We start from the raw sequence: 22278 nt of genomic DNA on the forward strand, positions 1-22278 counted from the left end.
GTGCAACCGGACCAGCACGTTTCAACAAGGAGTTAATGTTGGACGAGTAGTTCGATGTCTGATTCCCAAGGCCGTTATTACATTTTGACAAGTGAAGTATATAGTTGTGACTGGGCATTTCTATCAATTTCCCCGCTTGCTTACCGTGTATATTTAATTATACACCATTCTAGCAACCGAATTCCACACACCCGACCATTATTACTCACCTGTATTTAGATGGAAAGTCCTCCCACGTCATCTCGCTGGAACGTATATGCCGGTGATCTGAAAGTACACTTCACAGAATGCAAAGTGATATTGCCTAAACATCAGCCAGCAGTTAACTATCACCCCGTCTCCAGCACTGGACGTAGACATCATACCCACTAAGTAACCACAATATCAGCGGCACTCCACCCTAGGGAGTTCGTCCCAACATCTGCTCATCAGATGTTGTCTGATATCTTTTATCTGTCTGCACTTGGAGCCCCCAGGTATGTATATGCACATCCTGCAGGTTTCACCGCCCCCTCACAGTTATTACCAGTGATGCATACTTTTACGATAGCAAACAGACCATCAGTCTGACCAGGTTCCACCTAACACGACCCCCCCCCAAATATCAATCCAGAACTCATGTCCCACCTGTCACCCTAGATATTTTGTATAATAAAACATTAACGTATTATATGAAGTATTGAGAACTCGAGTATCCAACACAAGGCTCCTAGATGACTCAATGTCACCAAGAATGCAGTCCGTCACTCCTGTGGCTTTTTTTAAGCAAGCAAGTACAGTGGAGACACTGTTGCTAATTTTCACATATGTACCCAACATACGAGTCTGACACTACTTAACCACCAGCTTAGAAGTAATGTCTAATCAGGGAATCTCGAGTTTACTGTATGGTACAGGCCTTTGTTTCTCCTGAAGGGCTGGGGAAGAGTCACTTACATTTCCGGGAAGTATGTGCTATATTTGTACAGTTCCATCCTACAGACCTTCCAATCAATGTTTTTTCTGCAAGAGCCCCTTATCTGGAAGGTCGTAGGCAGCGTCCTCTGTATTCCCACCCTCAGGCCATGCATCTGTGTTCTTCGGTTCATGGTTCAAGGTGTAGCGCTAACATGACCATCACAGATCTGTAATGGGGCTTTCAGCCTGCTAGGAAGGTCTGTCTAATAACACTGGTAAAAACTGTCTGACTACGGGTGTTGCCCTACACCTCAAACCAGAAGGCCACTTAAAGTCATGGCACGAAGCACGCAGATGTCTAGAAGTGCTGGGACCTCTGTAAATGAGTTACAAACGCGAGAATCTGAAATTGTGTCCTTCCTGGCCATTTCTTTAGCACAAGAGGCTGACCTTGGTTGTTCTGGGTGTGTGTGGCTCTGGGTGTGTGGGTGTGTGTGGCTCTGGGTGTGTGGGTGTGTGTGGCTCTGGGTGTGTGGGTGGCTCTGGGTGTGTGTGTGGCTCTGGGTGTGTGTGTGTGGCTCTGGGTGTGTGTGTGGCTCTGGGTGTGTGTGGGGGGGCTCTGTGTGGCTCTGGGTGTGTGTGGGGGGGCTCTGTGTGGCTGTGTGTGTGGGGGGGCTCTGTGTGGCTGTGTGTGTGGGGGGCTCTGTGTGGGTGTGTGTGTGGGGGGGCTCTGTGTGGGTGTGTGTGTGTGGGGGGGCTCTGTGTGTGTGTGTGGGGGGGCTCTCTGTGGGTGTTTGTGTGTGTCATTTGCGAGAGATTAAGCTATTGGCATTGTAAATGACAATGCCATTTATTTGTTTAAAAAAACATAAATAAAAATAATGTCAAGAGCAATGGCAATAGCTCTAACTTTAACAAAGGCAAAACCATTGCATTGTAAATGCTTGTTGATTCTAGACTTTAACTAACTATAGGAACAAAGCCCAGAAGGACGTCATGTTGATGGTCTATCAGAAAAAGCCAATAATGGCTCTGGAGAAGTTTTCCTTCTCAGTTTACCAGAGGTCCCCGAAGTCAGCGGGTCGCAAGGAAAGGTCTGCCAAGCCGCAGCGTACTTTGAGTATCACTGTGCTAACCTTGTAATCTTGTTAGATTTTAAGTGCCGTGTAAGAAATGTATTATAATTTAAGTCAATTAAGGTAATTAAATGTCAGCCCATAATTTAACAAAATAATTATTTCAGTGTGGTTATTCAAACACAGCGAAATACTTTAACAAATATTTAATGATTTACCATTGCAGCCTTTGGAATAAAAAAGCCCAAAAAACGGAACCCGTCACGTCCGCTCCCTCCCCCAACTCGGAGTAATCTATACTTGATGACCAGCACGTCGTCAAGTACTCCCCGCTAGATTTTTGGACAGAAAGGGCTGCATACCTGGTAGCCCCTCACCAAGTGCCTTATTGACCGGACGTGTGAATCTCCGTGCTTCCCAAATGTATGTACTGGGTTACTGGTAACATGTAGGTGGGCAGTGCTAGTTAGCTTTGCATATTGAAGAAATGTTCCTGTGTTCAGTCAGATTGTCTCCCTTGCTTCTGGGAATGTCTATCCGGGATACAGGTAACCCGCCCATATTCATTGTCTCTCCCAGCAGTCATAGACATTGTGGTTTCAATGTCCCAGAAAGGTGCCATAAATTTAATTTCCCGCCTAACGGTGATTTCTATATAGAATCTTGGTCACTATTTTACCCCATATTTTTGCCATCTGTTGTATCCCATACGGGACCCTTGCATCCAGACCACCACATCACCATCACCAGCGTGGCATCTCCATGTGTTCGTTCCCTGCAAGAGACGCCTCTCCCAATGGTCATCCATTTGGCTGCTTGCTGGATATGACCCACGTAATAGTAAAGTTCTAAATCTGGGAAGGGGGCGTGGCTTGGCTGCCGAGCGGAATGGCTGCCTGAAAGCGCAGCTCCGCTGATCGAGTGTATTAATCCGGCATAAATCCGCTTTCCACCGACTCTGGGGCTCGGGTCCCGGCCCCCTTCCACGAGCGGAGCGACCCTCCATCGCTTCAAGACGGATTGACAGGAATCCGCCCAGCGCATTGGTGTGAGACACCTCCCAGACCTTCTGCCGGTGAGAGGCCTGCTACGGTGTGTGGCGCCGGACCCTTGCGCTCGCACTGGCGGGCCGGAAGTGACTGCGTGCCCGGCGCTGCGTCGCCAGATCGGTCGACTGGGGAAACGGACTGCGCCCGCTGGCTAGCGGACGCCTGGTACAGGCGTCTGGCGGAGTGGACGGCTGCGCCTACCCTCTGCCCCAGACCCAGGTGCGATGGCGCTTGAAGGAAAAGAGGCGCTGAGCCGCGATGCACGCTACAAGCCGCGAGATCGTTCAGCGGGAAGAGGCACAGACGTGCAGCCGCCGGTAAGGAGCTGGTGGGGCGCCTGATAAGCTAACTGCCCGAGACTGCGATTTCTGGGTGAAATGGAACTTTAAACTGCTGGGCACTAATGAATCCCCTCCATTAACTGACATTGGCGAAAAACGCCGTTTGAGGGTGGACGGGCGCATACCGCCATTTTGTCCCGGAGTTTGAGCCTTGGCACTGCAGGGGTCAGTGAAGGCGCCAAAAGCGAGCTAGTGCCTCTAATTTGAGTGCTGGAGGGAGACTATTGCGCTGCACAGCCATATGGCCTAAGACACAGTGGAATTATACAGGCAGTCTGCGGACCTCTACCTACAGTGAGGGCACCGGACTTGATGTGCCATTGACCGCCACACCTACTGGTTGGTGCCGCCGACTCGGGGACCAGAACACATTGCTGTAGACTGGCGCCTATGCGTCCAGCGCTGAAGTTGCACGTGGGCGACGAGGTGCACCCCATAATCCGGGTTGACTGATATCAGTGGAAGTCAGGCGCTCCTGGACGGCGATAGCAAGGCGTGACGAGGCCGGTCGTCACCATGGGCAAGCCGGACACACGACAGCCCAAAATTATGTTCGACAAGACGACCAAGAAACCGCCAAGCCAGGAAGCGCCGGATCAGGAAACATCGGGTGCAAGCCAACCTGTGCTACCGGCGGATGACATTAAGGCAATGTTTCAAGAACTAAAGTCAAGTCTGCAAGGCATAGATGGTAAGATGGACGCATTGGCTGCACGTATGGACGGCATGACGAGGAGAATGGATAAGCAGGAAGGAGTGGTCGGGGTCCTGGAAACACGTGTGACGGACACGGAGGAATGCCAATCGGAACTGGACAAGAAACTAAGGGGAATGGACAAAGTGCTCTCCCTGATCCAAATGAAGAATGAGGATTTGGAAGCGAGGTCCAGAAGAAACAACGTTCGCATCACGGAAGTGGCAGAATCGACGGACATTGCGAATATGGAACGCTATGTTGAACAGATGATGAAAGACCTGTTTGGAGAGAGTCTCTCCCCTATGTTTCTGGTGGAAAGGGCGCACCGCACACTGGGTCCAGTGCCCAAGCCAGGAGCTCCACCTAGGACAATCCTTGCACGCGTGTTGAATTATAGAGATAGGGACTCGATCCTGCGTCTGGCACGCAACATGGCGGATTTACAAAACAAAGGAAATCGTATTGCTATGTACCCTGATTTCACGCTCCAAGTCCAATCTGCCCGGCGGGAATTTTTACCCGCTAAGAAGGTGTTCCAACAAATAGGCACGAAATACTCCTTGATTTACCCGGCGAAACTGAGGGTGCAGGGCCCGGGTAAACCCACATTCTTCACGGATGCCAAGGCGGCGTTGAAGTTCGCCAAGCAGCTTGCTAAAGACCAGAAAGGACGGACGGAGACTGGTGACCAAGGGGACTCTGGCCAGCTAAGTGATATTGAATAATGTCCTGTGTTGTTGAATATTGAGTCATTAGGGCCTTCTGTGCTGAGGGAGGGTATGTGCGGCATTGCTACCGGGAATTTTGGGGCGCTGGCTGCTTCCTTGGGGAGGTGTCGTACTTTTTACTACATTATCCTGCAGAATGTTAGGAGATGACCGATGCTCCGGTTGATTGGGGGGCCGGGGGGCCCTGTAGCGCACAGAGCCGAACCGCGCTCGATCGCCCTGTCATAAGTACAGGGTTGGAAGGCAACAACCTGCGTACCCCCAGGGATGACTCCCAAACTATGGTTAGCCCTTCTACTACTGTTGTTGAGTGGGAGGGTACAGGGGGGGGGGAAGACTGCACGACCTGATTGGGGGGTTGGAGCGGGTGGGATGGGGGTTGGTTTTATTTGGTTTGTTCTGTTCACATATGAAAACGCTTTGTTGCAATTGTCACTGACATTCACTTACATGATGGGCGCTGACACTGTTGAGATATGCCTAGGGGATGGAGGGGTGTGGTGGATTTTACAAGTGGTTGTGGAGCTGGAACGCTTGTGCCCTAGGAGGACTGCAAGGGGCGCTCTACTAATCTTATTGCACCCTTATACTCTGGCACAGTGGTGGAATCTACAGATAGACTGGGGAGTGGGGAAACTATACACCCTGATGTGCAGGCCGTAATGGCGTCAATAACATGCCTATCGTGGAATGTGAGAGGAATGAATGACAGGAGGAAAGCGAGACTGGTGCATGCCTATTTAGAGAGGAAACGAGTAGACATCTGCATGCTTCAAGAAACGCACTTACATATCACAGATGCCTCGCAGCTCAAACACAGGAGATGGGGGGAGGTGATACACGCCCCTTACTCGAATTATGCCAGAGGAGTGGCGGTTCTGATCCGTAAGGGCCTACACTGGGTGACACACCAGGTACTGAGAGGTGAGGATGGAAGATACACGTTGATTCTAGGGGTGCTGTGTGGCATCCAAGTACTGCTTGTAAATGTGTATGGCCCGAATGACGACAACCCTGAATTTTACGAGAGCTTGTGGGGTAAAATGCGTCAATTTGATACTGCAGCGATCCTCTGGGCGGGGGACTTCAATGTAGTGCTGTCTGACGCTATGGATCGACAAGGCGCTGCCCGAGAGCACCACCCGAGGGCGGCTGAGGCACTGGGCGCCATTGTTGGAGAGGCATCCCTGGTAGATTCCTGGAGGCTGTTACACCCACAGACGAGGGCGGGTACTTGCATCACAGCCCATAGAGCCGCGTGGTCGAGACTTGACTACTGGCTACTGTCCAGAGACCTGCATACGTCAGTCTTGACGGCGATGCACTTGCCAAGGTCGGTATCAGATCACGCTCCGGTGGGAATAACGCTGGCGACCCCCACTCAATACACACAGCCATTTAGCTGGAGGTTTCCGTCGCAGGCCCTATTAGATCTTGTGTTTAAAGAGGAACTGAGAGGTAAACTAGAGGAGTTCTTTGAGCTCAATGAAGGGACAGTGGATTCGCCAGGCACACTCTGGGAGTCCTGTAAAGTGGTGACTAGGGGGCACTGTATGGCGCTAAAGACTGGAGTACTGCGATCCATTAGAGGCACACTTGATACGTTCGAAAAAGAATTAGCGACGCTGGAAGTCGAGATTACGACATCGCCTACAGATAGGGCCCGGGCGGCCTTCAGGGCGAAACTGACCCAGTATCAGGAAGAAGCAGAGAGGGAGGTAAAATTCCTACATAAATACGCTCAGGCTCGTAGATATGGGGAGGGAGACCGCCCTGGGAGGACGTTGGCCGCCATGCTCAGAAAACCTAGAGGAGCGGATTATATTTTGGAACTGGCCACTGAAACTGGCGAGATGGCTCGGACGCCGAGTGATATCTTGCATGCTATGGAAGAATATTATGGGAACCTGTACGCCTCCAAAATGCAGCCGAGTGATGATATGATAACAGATTACCTAGATACGGTGGCGCTAGCGTGGTTCAACAACGGAGCACGCGAATATATGGATTTACCGCTGACGCAGGAAGACATACGTCTGACCATCGCCGGCATGCCCTTGGGTAAGGCTCCTGGACCTGACGGCCTCACGGCTGCATTCTACAAAGAATATGCTGACATCTTGGTCCCACGGCTGCACAAGGTATACATGGAAGTGATTGAGACCGGGAGCCTTCCCCCGTCACTCCGAGAGGTCATGATAATTACACTTCTGAAGCCGGGCAAGGACCCCACATGTCCGGATTCGTATTGGCCGCTGTCCCTGATCAACCTAGATGCCAAGATCTATGCCAAGCTACTGGCGGAACGCCTGAAACCAATGATACCCCAAATAGCACTCTCGGATCGGTCTGGATTCGTTACGGGCAGATCCACGTCACACAACCTACGCACGCTATTTGGTTTACTTCACTATCTAGACCCAAAAGTCCAGGCCGCGGCTGCCTTGTTGGACGCAACTAAGGCATTCGATTCTCTTGAGTGGAAGTTCCTACAGGCACTCTTCACAAGAATGGGGTTCAGCAAGTTGTTTATCCCAAAAATTTGCGTCCTTTACAGTGGCCCCACGGCTAGAGTGAAAGTTAACGGGAAAGTCTCACAGCCTATAGGGATCACTAGGGGGACTAGACAGGGATGCCCGTTATCGCCGCTGCTTTTTGCCATCGCCACAGAGCCGTTAGCAGCGAGATTGAGACAACATAACACCCAGAGAAGTATAGGATTCACCTCCAGGGGTTTATTAGTGTCCATGTACGCGGACGATATAACAATCTTTATGCAAAACCCGGCTGACAATTTTGGCCCCCTGATGAGGGAATTAGTGAGATACAGCGGTTTGACCGGCATTAACGTCAACTGGTCCAAATCCACGCTTTTGCCATTGACTGACGGTACGACGCAATGCCCTACCGAATTCCCCATCACTTGGGTGGACGGTGAGGTGAAATACCTGGGAATACATATAAGCCGCTCGATACAAGACCTATGGCTTTTCAACTATGGCACCGCCGTGGATTGGCTTGAGACGAAGGTGAAAAAATGGATCACCCTGCCGCTGTCACTGACAGGGCGTATAGCCATAACAAAAATGATTATACTGCCAAAGTTCTTATATCTATTTGCGAATGTGCCCCTGCCACTTATACAATCCTTTTTCAAACGCGTTCGCTCGGCCCTACTGGAACTAGTGTGGGCGGGCAAACAGCCTAGAGTGCAGTGGAAAGTATTGACGCTCCCTTTTCGCCAGGGTGGTCTGGCGGCTCCTGATTTCGAGTTATATGCCTACTGCGCCCAGGCTCAATATCTACACTTCTGGCACCACCCGATCCCATATCAGCCCCACGTGGCGATCGAAATGGATGTGTCGGCACCCACCCCTTTGAAAACGACGCTGTATCACAAATACAAAAGATCGCCGGATGACGTAAACACGGTGGAAACAGTGCGATGGGCCTGGCAGGGCATCGCGAACCGGGCAGGCATCTCTGAGCTGTATGCCCCATCCATGCCGCTGAGCGGCAACCCCTTGCTAGGTCCTCTGACAGATGCGGCGATTTCTGAGAGGGCGCGACAGCGTGGTCTGGTGGTGGCGAGTGACCTATACCCAGACGACACGTTTGTGAAACTGAGGGACATCTGCGAATCAGAAGTACCTACGGCCTCTGACTTGCTGCTATACTACCAACTGCGAGCGGCATGTAAGGCCAGATACCCGATGCTCCCAGCAGTGCCTCCGTCGCTTTTGGCACTGGAGAACGTACTGACCAACGGCTCTCCAAGAAAGCTGATCACCCGGATCTATAAAATAACGCAAGAAACGGCGCCATGGGTGCGACCTACCTCGAAATCGCTATGGGAGACGGAGGCGGGAATCGACATAACCGATAAACAATGGCAATTCTGCTGCGACCAATTGGAGAACTTGTCGCCTAACTATAGGCTGCGATTGATACACTTTAATTTCCTACATAAAACGTATCGCACACCTGTGCAACTCTTTAAAATAGGATTGCTACCTGACTCTCGCTGTTGGAGATGCGGGGCTGTAGAGGCGGACTTCTTTCACTTCACATGGAGTTGCACGCCGATGCAGCAATATTGGGTGGAGTTTTTTTCACAATTGGGTCAGATAATAGGAGAAACACTGCTTCCTGACCCAGTGGTGGCTCTACTGGGATATGTCGCTGGCATACCCAGTGCCTCAAGGAAATTAGCTGCGTTGTTACTCCTACTGACGAAAAGACAAATTGAACTACATTGGAAAAGGAAAACTGCTCCAAAAACGACGGGGTGGATAAACTCGGCACTATACTGTCGGGATCAACTGACTACGTATTGGGAGCTCCTACCACCGCGGTCTAGACCTGCTGATATCTGGCTGCCCCTTACGACCTGGTTGGCTGGAGCAGAGATAGACGAATGAGCCTGGATGTGAGAGGCTGGAGATGCCTGGTAGCGATGGATGAATGGTGCATGGAGATTGGACATACGTGGTGTGAGATTTCACTAGAGGAACATTACTAAGGTTTTTGGCTGTATAACGATGGAAATCGAACGTGTGACTACGTGAGTGCTTCTGGGAGGATTGAATTGAATAGTTCGGGTGCTGCGCAGTTCCCCCCTCACACGTGCAGTTGTTCTCCACACGCACATACCCCCCCCACAACCTCTTTGACGTGACCTACTTGGAAATCGCCCTAATATAAGTGTCAAAAAGCCCTTTATATTGACAAATAATTTATCACAAATGGCAAAGCGTTGTTGGTTTGGTTGTATAGGTTATTTGAAAAGTTACTGAAACATGATCCTTGCACATGTACATGGTGCAGGACCGCAAGATATGGTCAACATGATACTAAAGATGCTGCCTGCCTCCGGGTTGTTGGCTGAATAGCGGTGTACTGCATTTGAATAATGAATAAAAGTTTATAACCCAAAATAAAAAAAATAAAAAAAAGTTCTAAATCTGGGAGTGCCAGTTCCCCTCCCCAAACCCCACTCGGCCCATAATCTGGGTACCCAACACCACCCTACTATGCCTTCCAGCCCACACCACTGAGATCATCAGGCTATTCAATTGTTTAAAGACTGAGGGCCTCAGCGGGCAGATGGAGTTCTTAATGGAGTACAAACATCGCAGTAACAAGACCATCTGTGCAATAGCCACTCTTCCCATCACTGAAAGGGGGAAGTGTTCCAAACTTTAAAGGATGCAGTTAGGACGTTAAAGATCCTTCCTATGTTGTACCTGCATTGCTTGTCTTCTGTCATGGTGACCATGAGCCCTAGATTTCGAAAGAAGTCGCTTGCCCACTGAATGCCCAGATCCAGCAGCTGTGCCGACAGGACCCCAAGTAATGTGGCCCCTGGAAAGAGTATTGTTTTCCACCTGTTCACTCGCAATCCTGATACTGTACCAAAGGCTTCCAAGCATTTCGACCAAATGCACCAGTGACTCCATAAGAGAGCGAAGACAGAACAGAGAGTCATCTGCATATAGAAAGCGTGTATCCAAGGTCAGCCCTACCTCAATCCCCCATTCTCACATTTCCAACGTCATCTTGACATCCATTGGTTTCAGGGCCTAGGCAAAAAGCAGTGGTGAGAGTGGGCACCCCTATCTGGTGCCCCTACCAATGTTCAAGCTATAAGAGAAGGCTCCTTCAGACCCTTGCCTCAGTATATAGTAGCCTAATCCACCCACAAAAAGAGGGGCCAAGGGACATGGCTCTCAACACCTCCATAACACGGGCTTAGCTTAAGGCTTCAAAGGACTTTTCCAGATCCACCAACCCAAACGCCAGGTCCTCTCCCCTCTATACCTAGTGCAGCACAGGCCTATAAAAGGATGGGTCCACAGCATCGCCTACCCGGCTTTCGCATCATGCAGATGACCCCTTCCCTTATGGTGGGAGGTAATATTCCCTGTTGCTAGGCCTCCGTATATACTTCCAGCAGTCACTCCGGGAGATGCGGAGTTAACGTATAAAAACTCAGCTGAGGAGCAATTGATTCCCGGGGTTTTTCCTTTGGGTAAGGAGCTAAATGTCCCCCACAGTTCTTCCAATGTGATCTTGTCCTCCAGTTTGTCTTGTTTGTCCTGGGGGAGATCCACCTGAGCTAAGTATGGCCTAATAGAGTCTTTAAATTCTGTTCCCTTTTCCCGATAAATCAGGAGCAGGTGGGCTCTAAACGTTTCCAGGACCTCAAATTGTGTGAAGGCAATGGTGGCATCTGGACAAAGGAGGCTTGAGGCAGGGTACATTTCAGTTTCCCTCCTTCATATCTATGCTAGTGATTTTCCTGGTTTGTTCCTATCCCTATGTAGTTTTTGACTAATTTTTTCAATGTGAATTTGTCCAGTCTATCCCATACCTCTGCCACCCGACGCCTTGTCTCTGCCGCTCCCCAAATGGGGCTTCAGGAGATTCACCCGTAAGCCTCTGTTGCTCCACCAATACCTCCTCCTGCTCGGCCAATTCAATGTGGAAATGCCATTTCACCCCTTATGTCATACTCCTACATTACCTCCTTACCACAGCCTTCATGGCTTCCCACTTGGTTGCCCTTGAGCCTGCTGTCCTCAATTAGTTTCCATTTAAGTGGTCAGGGTTACAGAGGCATGCCAGGACATAGATCTAGTACACAGTGACCAAAAACCTGCCAGAGTATTCCCCAGCGAGTCCCACATTATATCAGTGTTGGATGCGCAATGTGTAGTCAGGATTCGGCCAAGGTTTTGAAGGATGTCGACAAGGGATATCAGAGGACCTCAGAGCCTCGTCCTGTTGGCCATCTTGCTTGGCCACGTTCTAAGCAGAGCAAAATACTTTAGAGGAACCTTTCAACTGTTTCCCCCATTGTAAACATATTTACCACTTTCAAATCTCATGGTCAGTAAAGTGTGTTTTGTTAGACTGCATTCATGCCCCAAACCAGAAACATTGAAGAGGCATGTCTGTTTGTACCAGCATGTAATACGGCACAACTCATGTTTGCAGGCAAAGTCCTGTACAATCTTCATTGTCTAGTGTTACCTGTGATAAGATTTCCAAATTCCAGTCATCATCTGCTTCTCTGGGTATCCATTAAAAACCCAAAGCCATGGTCTATGAGGTCTCACATCCTTGTTGGATTACGTTTTTTCATTTGGGACTGTTGAGAAAGGAGAAGACTTCTTGATGCAGCACTCTAAATGTAGTAAAGAGGTGTAGTATCTAGAAAGGGGAGAACCTACCGGCTATGATCAGTGTTTCAGTCCGGCAAGCACTGTGCATTTCTGTGAGGAAAGTTTGTTGAAATCACAATTACTGAGCTGCCAACCCTATCTGCAGATCGTAGCACCAAGAAGCACTGAATCAAAGAGTTAAGGCTCTTCTAGTCATTGCAGCACCTGCATTCTCCCAAAGAGGCTGAAAAATAGTCTGAAGGATTGCCTGGCCTTTGGTCACTGTTGCACCTTCATTACTTCAAGTGGCCGAAGAAATGCATGAGGGCCAGCGTACCTTTTGCCACTGTTATACCTCTAATCTTTGAATTGTGCCACAGAAGAGGCAAGGAAGCCCACCACCTCTCCCACTGCTTCCCTGAGCAAGCAGGAGAAGCGGGGCAGGTCTCAGTTTCCCTGAGCAGGGATGACTAATGCTACACTACACTTCTAGCACTGACTAAGGCTACACTATGATTCTTCCTGGACTATCCTAAAGAAGAGGTGAGAGGGCGATGTGTCTCCTAGCTCTCTGTTTTCTATTGCCATTACCACCGTCTACCCTTCTGTCAATTCCCAACACGGACAGAGTCTAGGGTACTGCAGTGATCATTATTTTACCTGCATGAAGCAAGAGCACTCCACGCCAAATTGGCAACAGATTAAGAAATGTTGTGACATTGATCATCAAGGTCCTACACTCTGCCTGGGTGCACCCTTTCCCAGTCAAGGTGTGTACCTGTAACCCTTCTATACAAGCAGACTTTCTAGAATTAAGCTGAACAGCAACTGTCATGCTTTCATAAGAAGAAATCTATACCTCATGACGTTACTAAGCATGACAGTATATTTATTTTGAGAGATGTGTGCAGACTGGCCTAAGAGTTCTACCCCCACACCAACCTCATAGACTGTGACTGACATGGCGATCCCTGAAGAACAAAACCTAAAAGAAGCGGTACCAACAATTCAGTGAGATTAGCTTACAGTTGTACATAGCTCCTGAGTTTCTAATCACAACGCAAGAAACTGCCCTTGATTTATGCAGATGGTGGAAAACTGGTCTAAAAAATAATATAATGTGGAACTACTGGTTACCTAACTCTACTAGTCAGTTCGCACAATAAAAGAGATGGAAGAGGTACTGAATGCCCCACAAGAATAGGTGACCCCTGCACATTTAAAATACAATATAAAGCTGAACACCAGAGATGCAAAAGCAACTGTAACAGAAGGACAGTTCCACTATAAATTGGAAAGGAATTAGCAACTCTGTTCAAGGCACTATCCAACTAAGAACTACATCTTTCGCATAAATGCCTACAACTAAAAATAATGCCATAGTCTCTGCAGGACACTATTCTTCTGTTTCCATCACTTTACCACATTATACTTCAACCATTTAATCAGATTACTTTTGAACTAAGAAATCACTATTGCAACCTCCCCTAAGTTAGGCCTGAGGAATTTCAATCATGCTAAAATCTCTACAATCTGGGGACAATCCAGCTTGACCAAGGAGACTTGGTCAGCCATCTGTCTCAATGCTTTCACTATCAAAAGCCTGTCACATACCTAATGTAAATACGACTCCCTCTATAAAATGTTTTGGACTCCTACCAAACTCCTGGTTCTGGTGTCTTCCAACACATATACGAAATACAAGGTTTCCTCAAGCACATTTTCTTTTGTTGTAAATTCAGATATCTAGTTTGGGACAACATCAGGCCACACCTCGAAGACATTTAAGATTCACAGAGATCTCGACTTTCTTACAACTACACTTGGCATACGTGCAGCTCCTCGGCTGTGAGCATGTCTTGCCTTTCTAAGATGTGCCCATCAGCCCTTACACTCTTGATAATAGAACTTGTGTTACTATTCACACAGTTGCAATACATTGGAAGAATATCTTCAGAAGGTCAACAATCCTTAAGATGGGAGTTCCTTTACCTGATAGTAAAACTCTTACTACTCCATGTTCTTAAGAACCACTCTTGAGTGAACAGATTAGGTTGCACAGGAAACAACAGTCACCCCTATTAAAATGTACTGATCTTCTCTCTCACTTCAAATCTGATCTGCTTATGCCTATTTTTACATCTCTAGGTTTGCACTCTCTTTCAGCGACGCTCACTCCAATCTTTTAATTATGTACAAATACTCACCACATTTACAAAGTACTAGAGTACAATCTTATGATTAGGGTTTGTTTTTCTCACTCTTACTCCTCCTCCTTATTAGCTCTGTACTCCAGCTAAACAGTTGTTCTAATTCATATCACAAAGGGTTTTTTTATTTGGGGAGGGGGAGGTGGATCTCATCAACTCGTACCTCATGCATACAGTTTTACGTCTGTTGATATTATTTTTAGTTGTTTTTATTTCTGTATATTCTAAAAAAAAGAAATGTGTATAACTAAACAAAATATATAGCTAATTGTTTGGGAATGTTCTTTTGCAGGCCACCAATGCTGAATAGGTAGCCAATGAGGGTGCCGCAAATCGCGATCTGCCTAATTAATATTCATGAGGCAGGCCATTCCACGACCGCAATTGGAGAGTCTGCACCATGAACTATCAGAATATATGTTACATCGCAATTTCAGAGACAGGCCAGAAATACAATTAGGAGACCACTAGATCTAGATGGTATAAAGGCGTTCAAAGCCAAGCGGATCAACAAACTGAGGTGGCGGCTGGTTTCTGCCAGAAACCAGAACCTATTGATCTCCACCTCTTCCAGATAGCCTCATCAGACCAACAGTGATGCATCCATGACCAATGTCTGCTCTGGGTGGGTTAGGGATCTGCCACTGACCCATTGGGGTCCATTACCAACCACTGGAGATTTTTTGCAGTCTCCTTTGAAACCTGGATAGAATCAAATGCGTACCCCTGGTACTGTGCCCACTGGGCCTTCAGGTCCCACTGGTCACCAAGAACCAGGAGAGAGGCTGAAACATTGGGATCATAGCCTAAATCTCCTAGACTCTCCGCTCCAGCAGGAAGACATGAAATTGCACTGTATCCAGGGTAGCACTGATGAGGCAACACAAATAGGAAGAAATGAAATTAAGTCTTGGTTAAATCATGCAGATTATAACAGTTATCCAAACTAGGCTTTGCTAGTTAGGAGAGAGCAGCAGTCTGTCCAATAGGAGCATGGTTTTATTGGAATAATGCACTTCCTTGTATTTTGTCCCGAGGAGTCTCAAAAGATGTAGATCACAAACGTGTCAACAGTTCAATAAAGAAAGAAAGATAAGGCTATAAAGCAATACCTGCTCTATACTGCTTCGTGGCTGGAACACTCTATACGGGTGTAATACGGATATCATATAAATTTGGAGACCCCATGGTTTGAAAAAGGAATGCAAGAACTGCTTTAGAAGTATGTGATTTTATGCATAACGTGGTGAAACTTGGAAAAATGTGCTAATAAATTGACAAAGGAACTACTATTGAGTATTTCCTATAGTCTGTCATACAAGCAAGAATCCAAAGGCATCAGTCTGATGGCTGGTCGAATATTCACAAGGTGAGGAATCTGTGGTTTTAAATATCTATCAGGAAAACATTTAGTTTTAAGTAATGAAGGGGACTACATCAGCTTCAGGAAATGTAGACCGGCTGAAAGACCCTGCCATCTCTAAGACAGGAACTTGTTACCGGCAGCAAGAATCGGGAGAGAGAGAGAGAAAGAGAAACACCGCCTGGAAGACAGGATAATAACAGGTTATGTGTGACCAGCTGGTTACACAATAGGATGTCTGTATACATTTACAGTTTACTGATTTTGGCAGCGGATGTTGCTTTGGTGCGTTGTGAGCAAGTCCAAACTGGTTTTTTTCACCGGGCATTTCCCTTGTGGGCTGGAGCCTTTGGAGGCTGACTTTTAGAGCAGGGTGGCTTCTGCTGGTGCCTGTCACTTTCTCCAGCTTCCCTGGAAGAGTACAGCAGGCATGAGGGCAGGGGGCTACAAGAGTGAGCGCAAAGAGATAGGACACGAAGAAGAGGAGTGAGATGAGAGAGCAACATGGAAGGAGCAGGGCTGGTTTGAACACATTTGGCAGTACTGCTCTTGGCTCACAGGCCAGCCCTGGCCATGAGCCAACTAGGAATTCAGCTGAGAGCCAAACGACACTTCCGCAAACACACAAACTACAACAAAAGGGAGACAGCTCCACACATAATATTGGAATAGGCAGAGGAGGAACTAACCGGGGAACAGAGACGGAGGAAAAATGTGGAGGTGCTCTAAATTATTTTTTTTATAAGGTCCTGCACAGCAGTAGAAATCGCAAATAAAACAAGCACTGGCGTTGCCAATAGGTCTCGCAGTAGGAAAGTTGGAGCTATTACAATTGCAAATAACAATGCCTTTTATTTTTGTTTTCATTTTAAAAACATAAAGGGCTTTGTCATTTACAAAACCAATAGCTCCAACTTTCCTACTGCGAGACCTATTGTGCACTGCACAGTGTGGGTGAGTGGCGTTGCGTGGGTGAGTGGCGTTGCGTGGGTGAGTGGCGTTGCGTGGGTGAGTGGCGTTGCGTGGGTGAGTGGCGTTGCGTGGGTGAGTGGCGTTGCGTGGGTGAGTGGCGTTGCGTGGGTGAGTGGCGTTGCGTGGATGAGTGGCGTTGCGTGGATGAGTGGCGTTGCGTGGATGAGTGGCGTTGCGTGGATGAGTGGCGTTGCGTGTGTGAGTTGCGTTGCGTGTGTGAGTTGCATTGCGTGGGTGAGTTGCGTTGCTTGGGTGAGTGGTGTTGCTTGCGTGTGTGTGGTGTTGCGTGTGTGTGGTGTTGCGTGTGTGTGGTGTTGCGTGTGTGCGCATCAGCTAAGCCAACCAAACGTAAATATTCTGCGTGCAGTGGAGCGTGAAGGGCAGCACGAGTCTCTAATGTAAAATAAATACGCTGTGAGTAGTGAAGCGTGAAGGAGACCTCGAGCCTTCAAACTGAAAGGGAAAAGGCGCAAGGATCAAAAAGCGATGAATATCTCATGCTGGAAACACATTATATGAAATGCTACTGCTGCTAATTAAATATAAATAACAAGGAACTGCAGATGGCTGGGCTTTTCCAACTGTATTAAAGGAATGGATCTCACGGCCGTGAAGTGTGAAGCAGTGGGCGGGGAAGCTTTGAAGCTTTGAAGCTCTCGGAGCGCGGGAAGCAAGAAATGGATCTCACGGCCTGCCGGCCGTGAAGTGTGAAGCAGTGGGCGGGGAAGCTTTGAAGCTCTCGGAGGCCAGAGCGCGGGAGAGCCTGGCGGGGGGGCGGGAATACGAGCGACGGGAGGCGAAGTTGATGCAGGCGGAATAGGGAGATGCGCGTGCTTGTGTGGTCACGTGACCCGCTTTTGTGGCCACGTGACCTCACATGCACTGTGAAGAAACCGCAGTGGTTTCACTAGTCGATCGAGCACTTGAATTCTCGATCCCAAATGCGCTTGCGCGCATTGTAGGTCACGAGACCTAAAAAAATGCAGCTGCAAGCAAGACCTCAGGTCGTCTGACAACTAAAAGGTAGTCAGATAATAACTGTAAAATTCCAAATTCTGGCATGAGTGCAAGTTAGAAGCACAGTCTGTCAAAACGGCAAGGAAACAAAAAACACTTTTTTCCCCAAAAGGAACTAGCAGAAAGGAGGAGGGGGGGGTCTACGGAAAGACCAGCTTCAACTCCATCTATGGGTACACAGTACAGAACAACAGATAGATCCATTAAGAGTATCATCCTCTGATGTTATTGCCCACCTACCAGCACCAAGACATACAAAGAGCTTGAGTAGATGAGGGGCCCTCTTGCTGTTTCGGTTCCTCTGTACTCACTGGGTGCCGCCACCCTCTTGAACTTTGCAACCCCCTAGCCCCCAGTCAAAAGCAGCACTAGTGTCCTTGTTATCTCGACTCAGCACTAACATTGAAAAAGAAGTTAAATAAACAGGCAAGCCTTCATGTAAAGGTTGACTGAAGTTAAAGAAACGAAGTAACTAGGTTATCCTACACTGCTTAACTTGCAGCAAGTGTAAAAATAAGATAAAATCTCTTCAAACTGAAACAGTATCTCATTAACATACATAACCGTTTCAGCTGTGTACATCACATATCAGTGCATTGAGAAGTAAATATTTTTTAAAGGGATTTTTTTAAAACATGAATGTACAGTCATTCTTCCGTACCCTGTCAACAATGTCAATAGTGAACTAAGATGCAGGTCAATTGTTAAGTACACTATTTGGGCAGGGTTCCTATTATAAGCAAACATTTTAGTTTATTAAATCAAACACAGGAGAAGGTATTGCACATCCTGAAGTTATGTATTTTGCCATCGTTTTATATGTAATAATTTTTATATTTATATTGTAATAATGGAAAAAAGGAGGGAAAGTGAAATAGGATCACACAATGTGATAAAGTGGGGCTCTCTGGATTCAGTCCAGGTTTTCTGGTTTGATATTGTGCTATTCCAGGTGTTTGGGTTTCACATTGTGCAATTCAGCAGATGTATAAGCTTCGCTTCCAATGCTCCCACCTTGCTGGCACCACCCCCGGAACCTTCTTCGGACCACCACCCTGCTGGCATCAATGTGGCCCTTGATAATTTATTTTATTTATAGAGTTTTATATAGCGCGGACTAGACCCGATGAGGGTATCAGAGACCTTTACAAAAGTTACATCATAAGAAAAGTTGCACGCTAGTCACATATAAAGGAGTACCTAAGAAGAGATCGTATAAATAGTTAGTTCTTGTTGAAGGTCATGATTGTGTTAGTCATTCTCTATTAGAGATCAACATGGCTCTTGGTTTATGAGTAGCTTCTGGTTGGTATCAACATGCATATCAGAGACAAAACATTTGGGCTCCCCGGGAACATGTTTGTGAGTACCCATGCTCTGTACCATGGAGGCTGGGTGAACCCACTAAGGTGGTAGGGAAAAGAGGAGAAAATAAGTGAGGGGGGGGGGAGGTAAATATTTCGGAGAGAGGAAAAAGAGGATGCTCTACTAGTCCTTAGACCTATTTTTATGATCAGCTTTATAGTGCAAAATTGCAGAGACTACGACAAAGGGGTCTGAGGCGAAAGGGGAAAAGAAAAGAGGTACTGAGGAAAGAAGAGCTGATTGGGAGCTGGGCAGGAAAGTAAGACAAGCTCATCTGGTTGTCATTATTGAGGAGGGCGTGGCCTAGAGATGCAGGAGAATCGCAGGAGGGGTTGTCAAGGAACGGAGAGGCGGAGAGGTAATCGGGGTCAGGTTGAAAATGGAATAGACAAGCTTGCCCATGTAACTGGAAACATATTTTGCCCAATCCAGTTATGCAGCACAGATGGAGAGCAACAGGTAAAGCAAGGGCGTGAAGGGACGGAGAAGTGTCAAAGAAGGAACATGAGTGGGATCAGGGCGGAATGAGGAAAGACTGGCTCATCTGTCACCCTGCCCCCACATATGCACCGTGAGCTACTGGTCTTTTGACCTAATCTTCTTTTAAGTCTGAGGCAGCCGGAGGGCGACGGCTAAAGACGCAGTGAAGAGGAGGTGGGAGGAAAGAATGCTGTTAAACAGAGATCAGGGTCAGACTGGAATGACCGGCTCAAGCAGCCCGTCCATGTTACGCCACTGATCAGGGCAGTCTGGCGGTGCCCGAAGGGCTGGTCTTACAAATGAGTGAATGGGCTGTTTTTTGGATTTTATGGGCAGGTGTTTAGCATTGATTTCTCGGATATTACCACAGACCATGCCTGCAGCAAGCACACATACATGCAGTCTCCCACACTGTGCCCAAACGCCTATGCAGCGTGTCTTTAAAAGTACAAAACTGTCCCAATTTGCCAATGCGGGACGCGTTTTAGCTATCTAATTCAAAAGTGGATGTCACTTAATGTTATGCCCGAGCCTATTTTATACCGCGGTCTAACCCTGCCCAAGGTCTTATGTGACGCAACCAGATTTACCGCACAGCATGGAGGTTGCTAAAAAGTCAGGAGGTAGAAATGTGCAGGAGAGTAGTCAGGGCGGGGGAAGGAGGAATGGGACCCACAGTTCTACTCTCAAGTTAAGAGAACATTTGAAACGGAACTTTCACCTCGGTGATGATGGACTTGTGCAACAAGCGGTACTGATTGCATGCGCAAAAAAAACAATCGGTATTTCTTTTTTTTTTACTAAGAAATAAACTATACCTTTCCCAGCTGCCTGTGAAACAAGAGCTTCTTTCCCCTTTTGATAAACGCCTTTGAACACTCACTTTTGCAGTTGGGTCTGGCTCGGAGTAATTCGACAGCCTCCTTTCCAGCCAGGCGACACATCTATTTATGTGCACTCCGCGGAAACCCACGCCGCTGACAGGCCGCGGAAAGTCTCACCCACGTCACGCGAGGCTGAGGCACGAGGGGCCGGCGTGGGAAGGAGGCTGTGCGAGAGGTGAAGTGCCGAGGACATGGCGGGCTGTGACAAAACGTAATGGCCCCGGAGGAGGCACTGAAACGTTGGCGGCCTCTCGCTCGTGACAAGCTGTACATTTATGAATGACGTTCACGAGCTGGTAAATCATTGTCCACAAACCACGAGGAAGCAGGCGGCAGCAGCCGGTCCCAGGCACGGGACTCTCTGCCAACCCTGAACCGAGAACCGGTCTATGCAGAACCAAGTGACAGGGGAACGTAGTGAGGGAAATAGAGACCTCTCCTAGCGACAATCCACTTGGTGAACGGAAATAAAGAGCTAAGCGTTCACTGTGCTACATGAAGGAGAAGGAAGAACTATGTCTACCAAGTCAAATCTGGGCTGGCCGGCTGCCACGCCTTCCTATTTCACTTTTGTTTTCACTGTTTAGCCGTGTTCCACTGTGGACTCCGACGCGCTCAAGGATGTGGAGGGCTCAGGCCAGCTCTCCGGTCCTACCGGGCTCACAGGCGGCTGGCCATCATTGTGCCAAGTAGACAAAAGTGGAACCTTGAACTAGGTAAATTCACCGAAATGCCACGTCCATCCATCCCTGTGCTTCGGCTTTCAAAGGGTTGTCGAACAAACAGTAAAGACGCTCTGTTTTAGTGTAATGCAGGCAGCACAGAAATAATGGGCAATAATACTGTTGCCAGTACGCCTGCTTCCACACCCTCCGCATACCCCGGAATATCTTCAGATGAATCCCCTTTAACAACAAGATCGTCACGGAAGCCCTCATCACCACCCGGCTGGACTACGGGAACACACTACGCCGGAATTACCACCCAGCTCCTCAAAAGACCCAGACCATACAGAAAGCAGCGGACAGACTCATCCTCCACTCTCCAAACGGAAGCACATCATGCCCCACCTCAGGAACCTCTACTGCCACCATCACCAGAAGAGATGCCGGTTCAAGATGCTGACACACGTCTACAAGGCCCTCCACGACCAGGGTACAACATTCATTAACCACTGCCTAAACTTCCACCAACCCGCCAGACAACTGCACTCCGCCTCCCTCGCACCTGCACATGTTCCACGCATCCACCGAAACTACTGCGGATGCCGTTCATTGTCCTACCCCCTGGCCAAATCCTGGAACAACCTACCCCTCCACCTGCGAATGTACCCTCACTCAACGAGCTCAGAAGGAACCTCAAGACCTGACTTTTCGACTGAGACCAGCAGACTGCAGTGCCTCGATATCCTCAGGGTAAATAGCCACGCTCTACAAGTACTGACCAGTGTGATGATAGTTTGAGGGGTGACTGTGGCTAGCAGTCAATTGCCAGTCACAAAAGCTGAGGGAAGGGGGCGCAGCAGAAGGCAGTATCCTTCTGTGGCAGTATACCATAGATCAGACTATACAAACTAGCTTCAGTGAACTGGTTGGGTGCAATAGGAAGGGGATGCAGCAGCGGGCAGTATCCCACAGCGAAGAATGGGTCGACAAGCGCAAAGGTTGCAAAGAAACAAGAGGCTGTGCAGCCACGGACTGATGCAGGGTCTGGTGGCCCAGTGGATGAATTCATCCACTGCAGGGGCCTGTGTTCGACCTCATGGTCACAGGTTCAAATCCCGGCGGGTCCACTCAGTCTTCCATCCATCTGAGGTCCATAAAATGAGTATCACTGAGTTGGGTAACAATAAACATCTGTTATTATGCGTTGAGGAACCCAGTTGGGGTGAACGTGCACTTTTAAAACACATGTTATGTTATGGTATGCAACTTGGCGGTCGAGTGTCACTGCCAAGGGCTGCAGAGGGGAATCAACTATGGGAAGGCGTGCAGTATTGAAGATTCCAAACAAATGGGGGTCTAGTTAATCAA

The 22278-nt window shown here is 48.3% G+C and overlaps 1 protein-coding gene across 10 annotated transcripts in view; it reads right to left on the reverse strand.

Annotated features, from left to right (window-relative positions):
• The window catches only part of LOC144770575 (carnitine O-palmitoyltransferase 1, liver isoform-like), a 525217-nt gene that overhangs the window by 439707 nt on the left and 63232 nt on the right, over nucleotides 1–22278 (reverse strand). Inside the window, exon 1 of one of the 10 annotated variants that reach the window (XM_078655214.1) lies at nucleotides 20180–20522. The exons of 5 other annotated variants lie outside the window; for them this stretch is intronic. In XM_078655214.1, coding sequence (XP_078511340.1) covers nucleotides 20180–20305 — 126 coding nt within the window. In that variant the 5' untranslated portion in view covers nucleotides 20306–20522. Of the gene's footprint in view, nucleotides 1–20179; nucleotides 20523–22278 lie in introns of those variants that run through there. 4 more of the 10 variants (XM_078655218.1, XM_078655213.1, XM_078655222.1 and 1 more) reach the window with 4 other exon arrangements.

This window comes from Lissotriton helveticus, chromosome 7, assembly GCF_964261635.1.
Source record: "Lissotriton helveticus chromosome 7, aLisHel1.1, whole genome shotgun sequence".
NCBI lineage: Eukaryota > Metazoa > Chordata > Amphibia > Caudata > Salamandridae > Lissotriton > Lissotriton helveticus.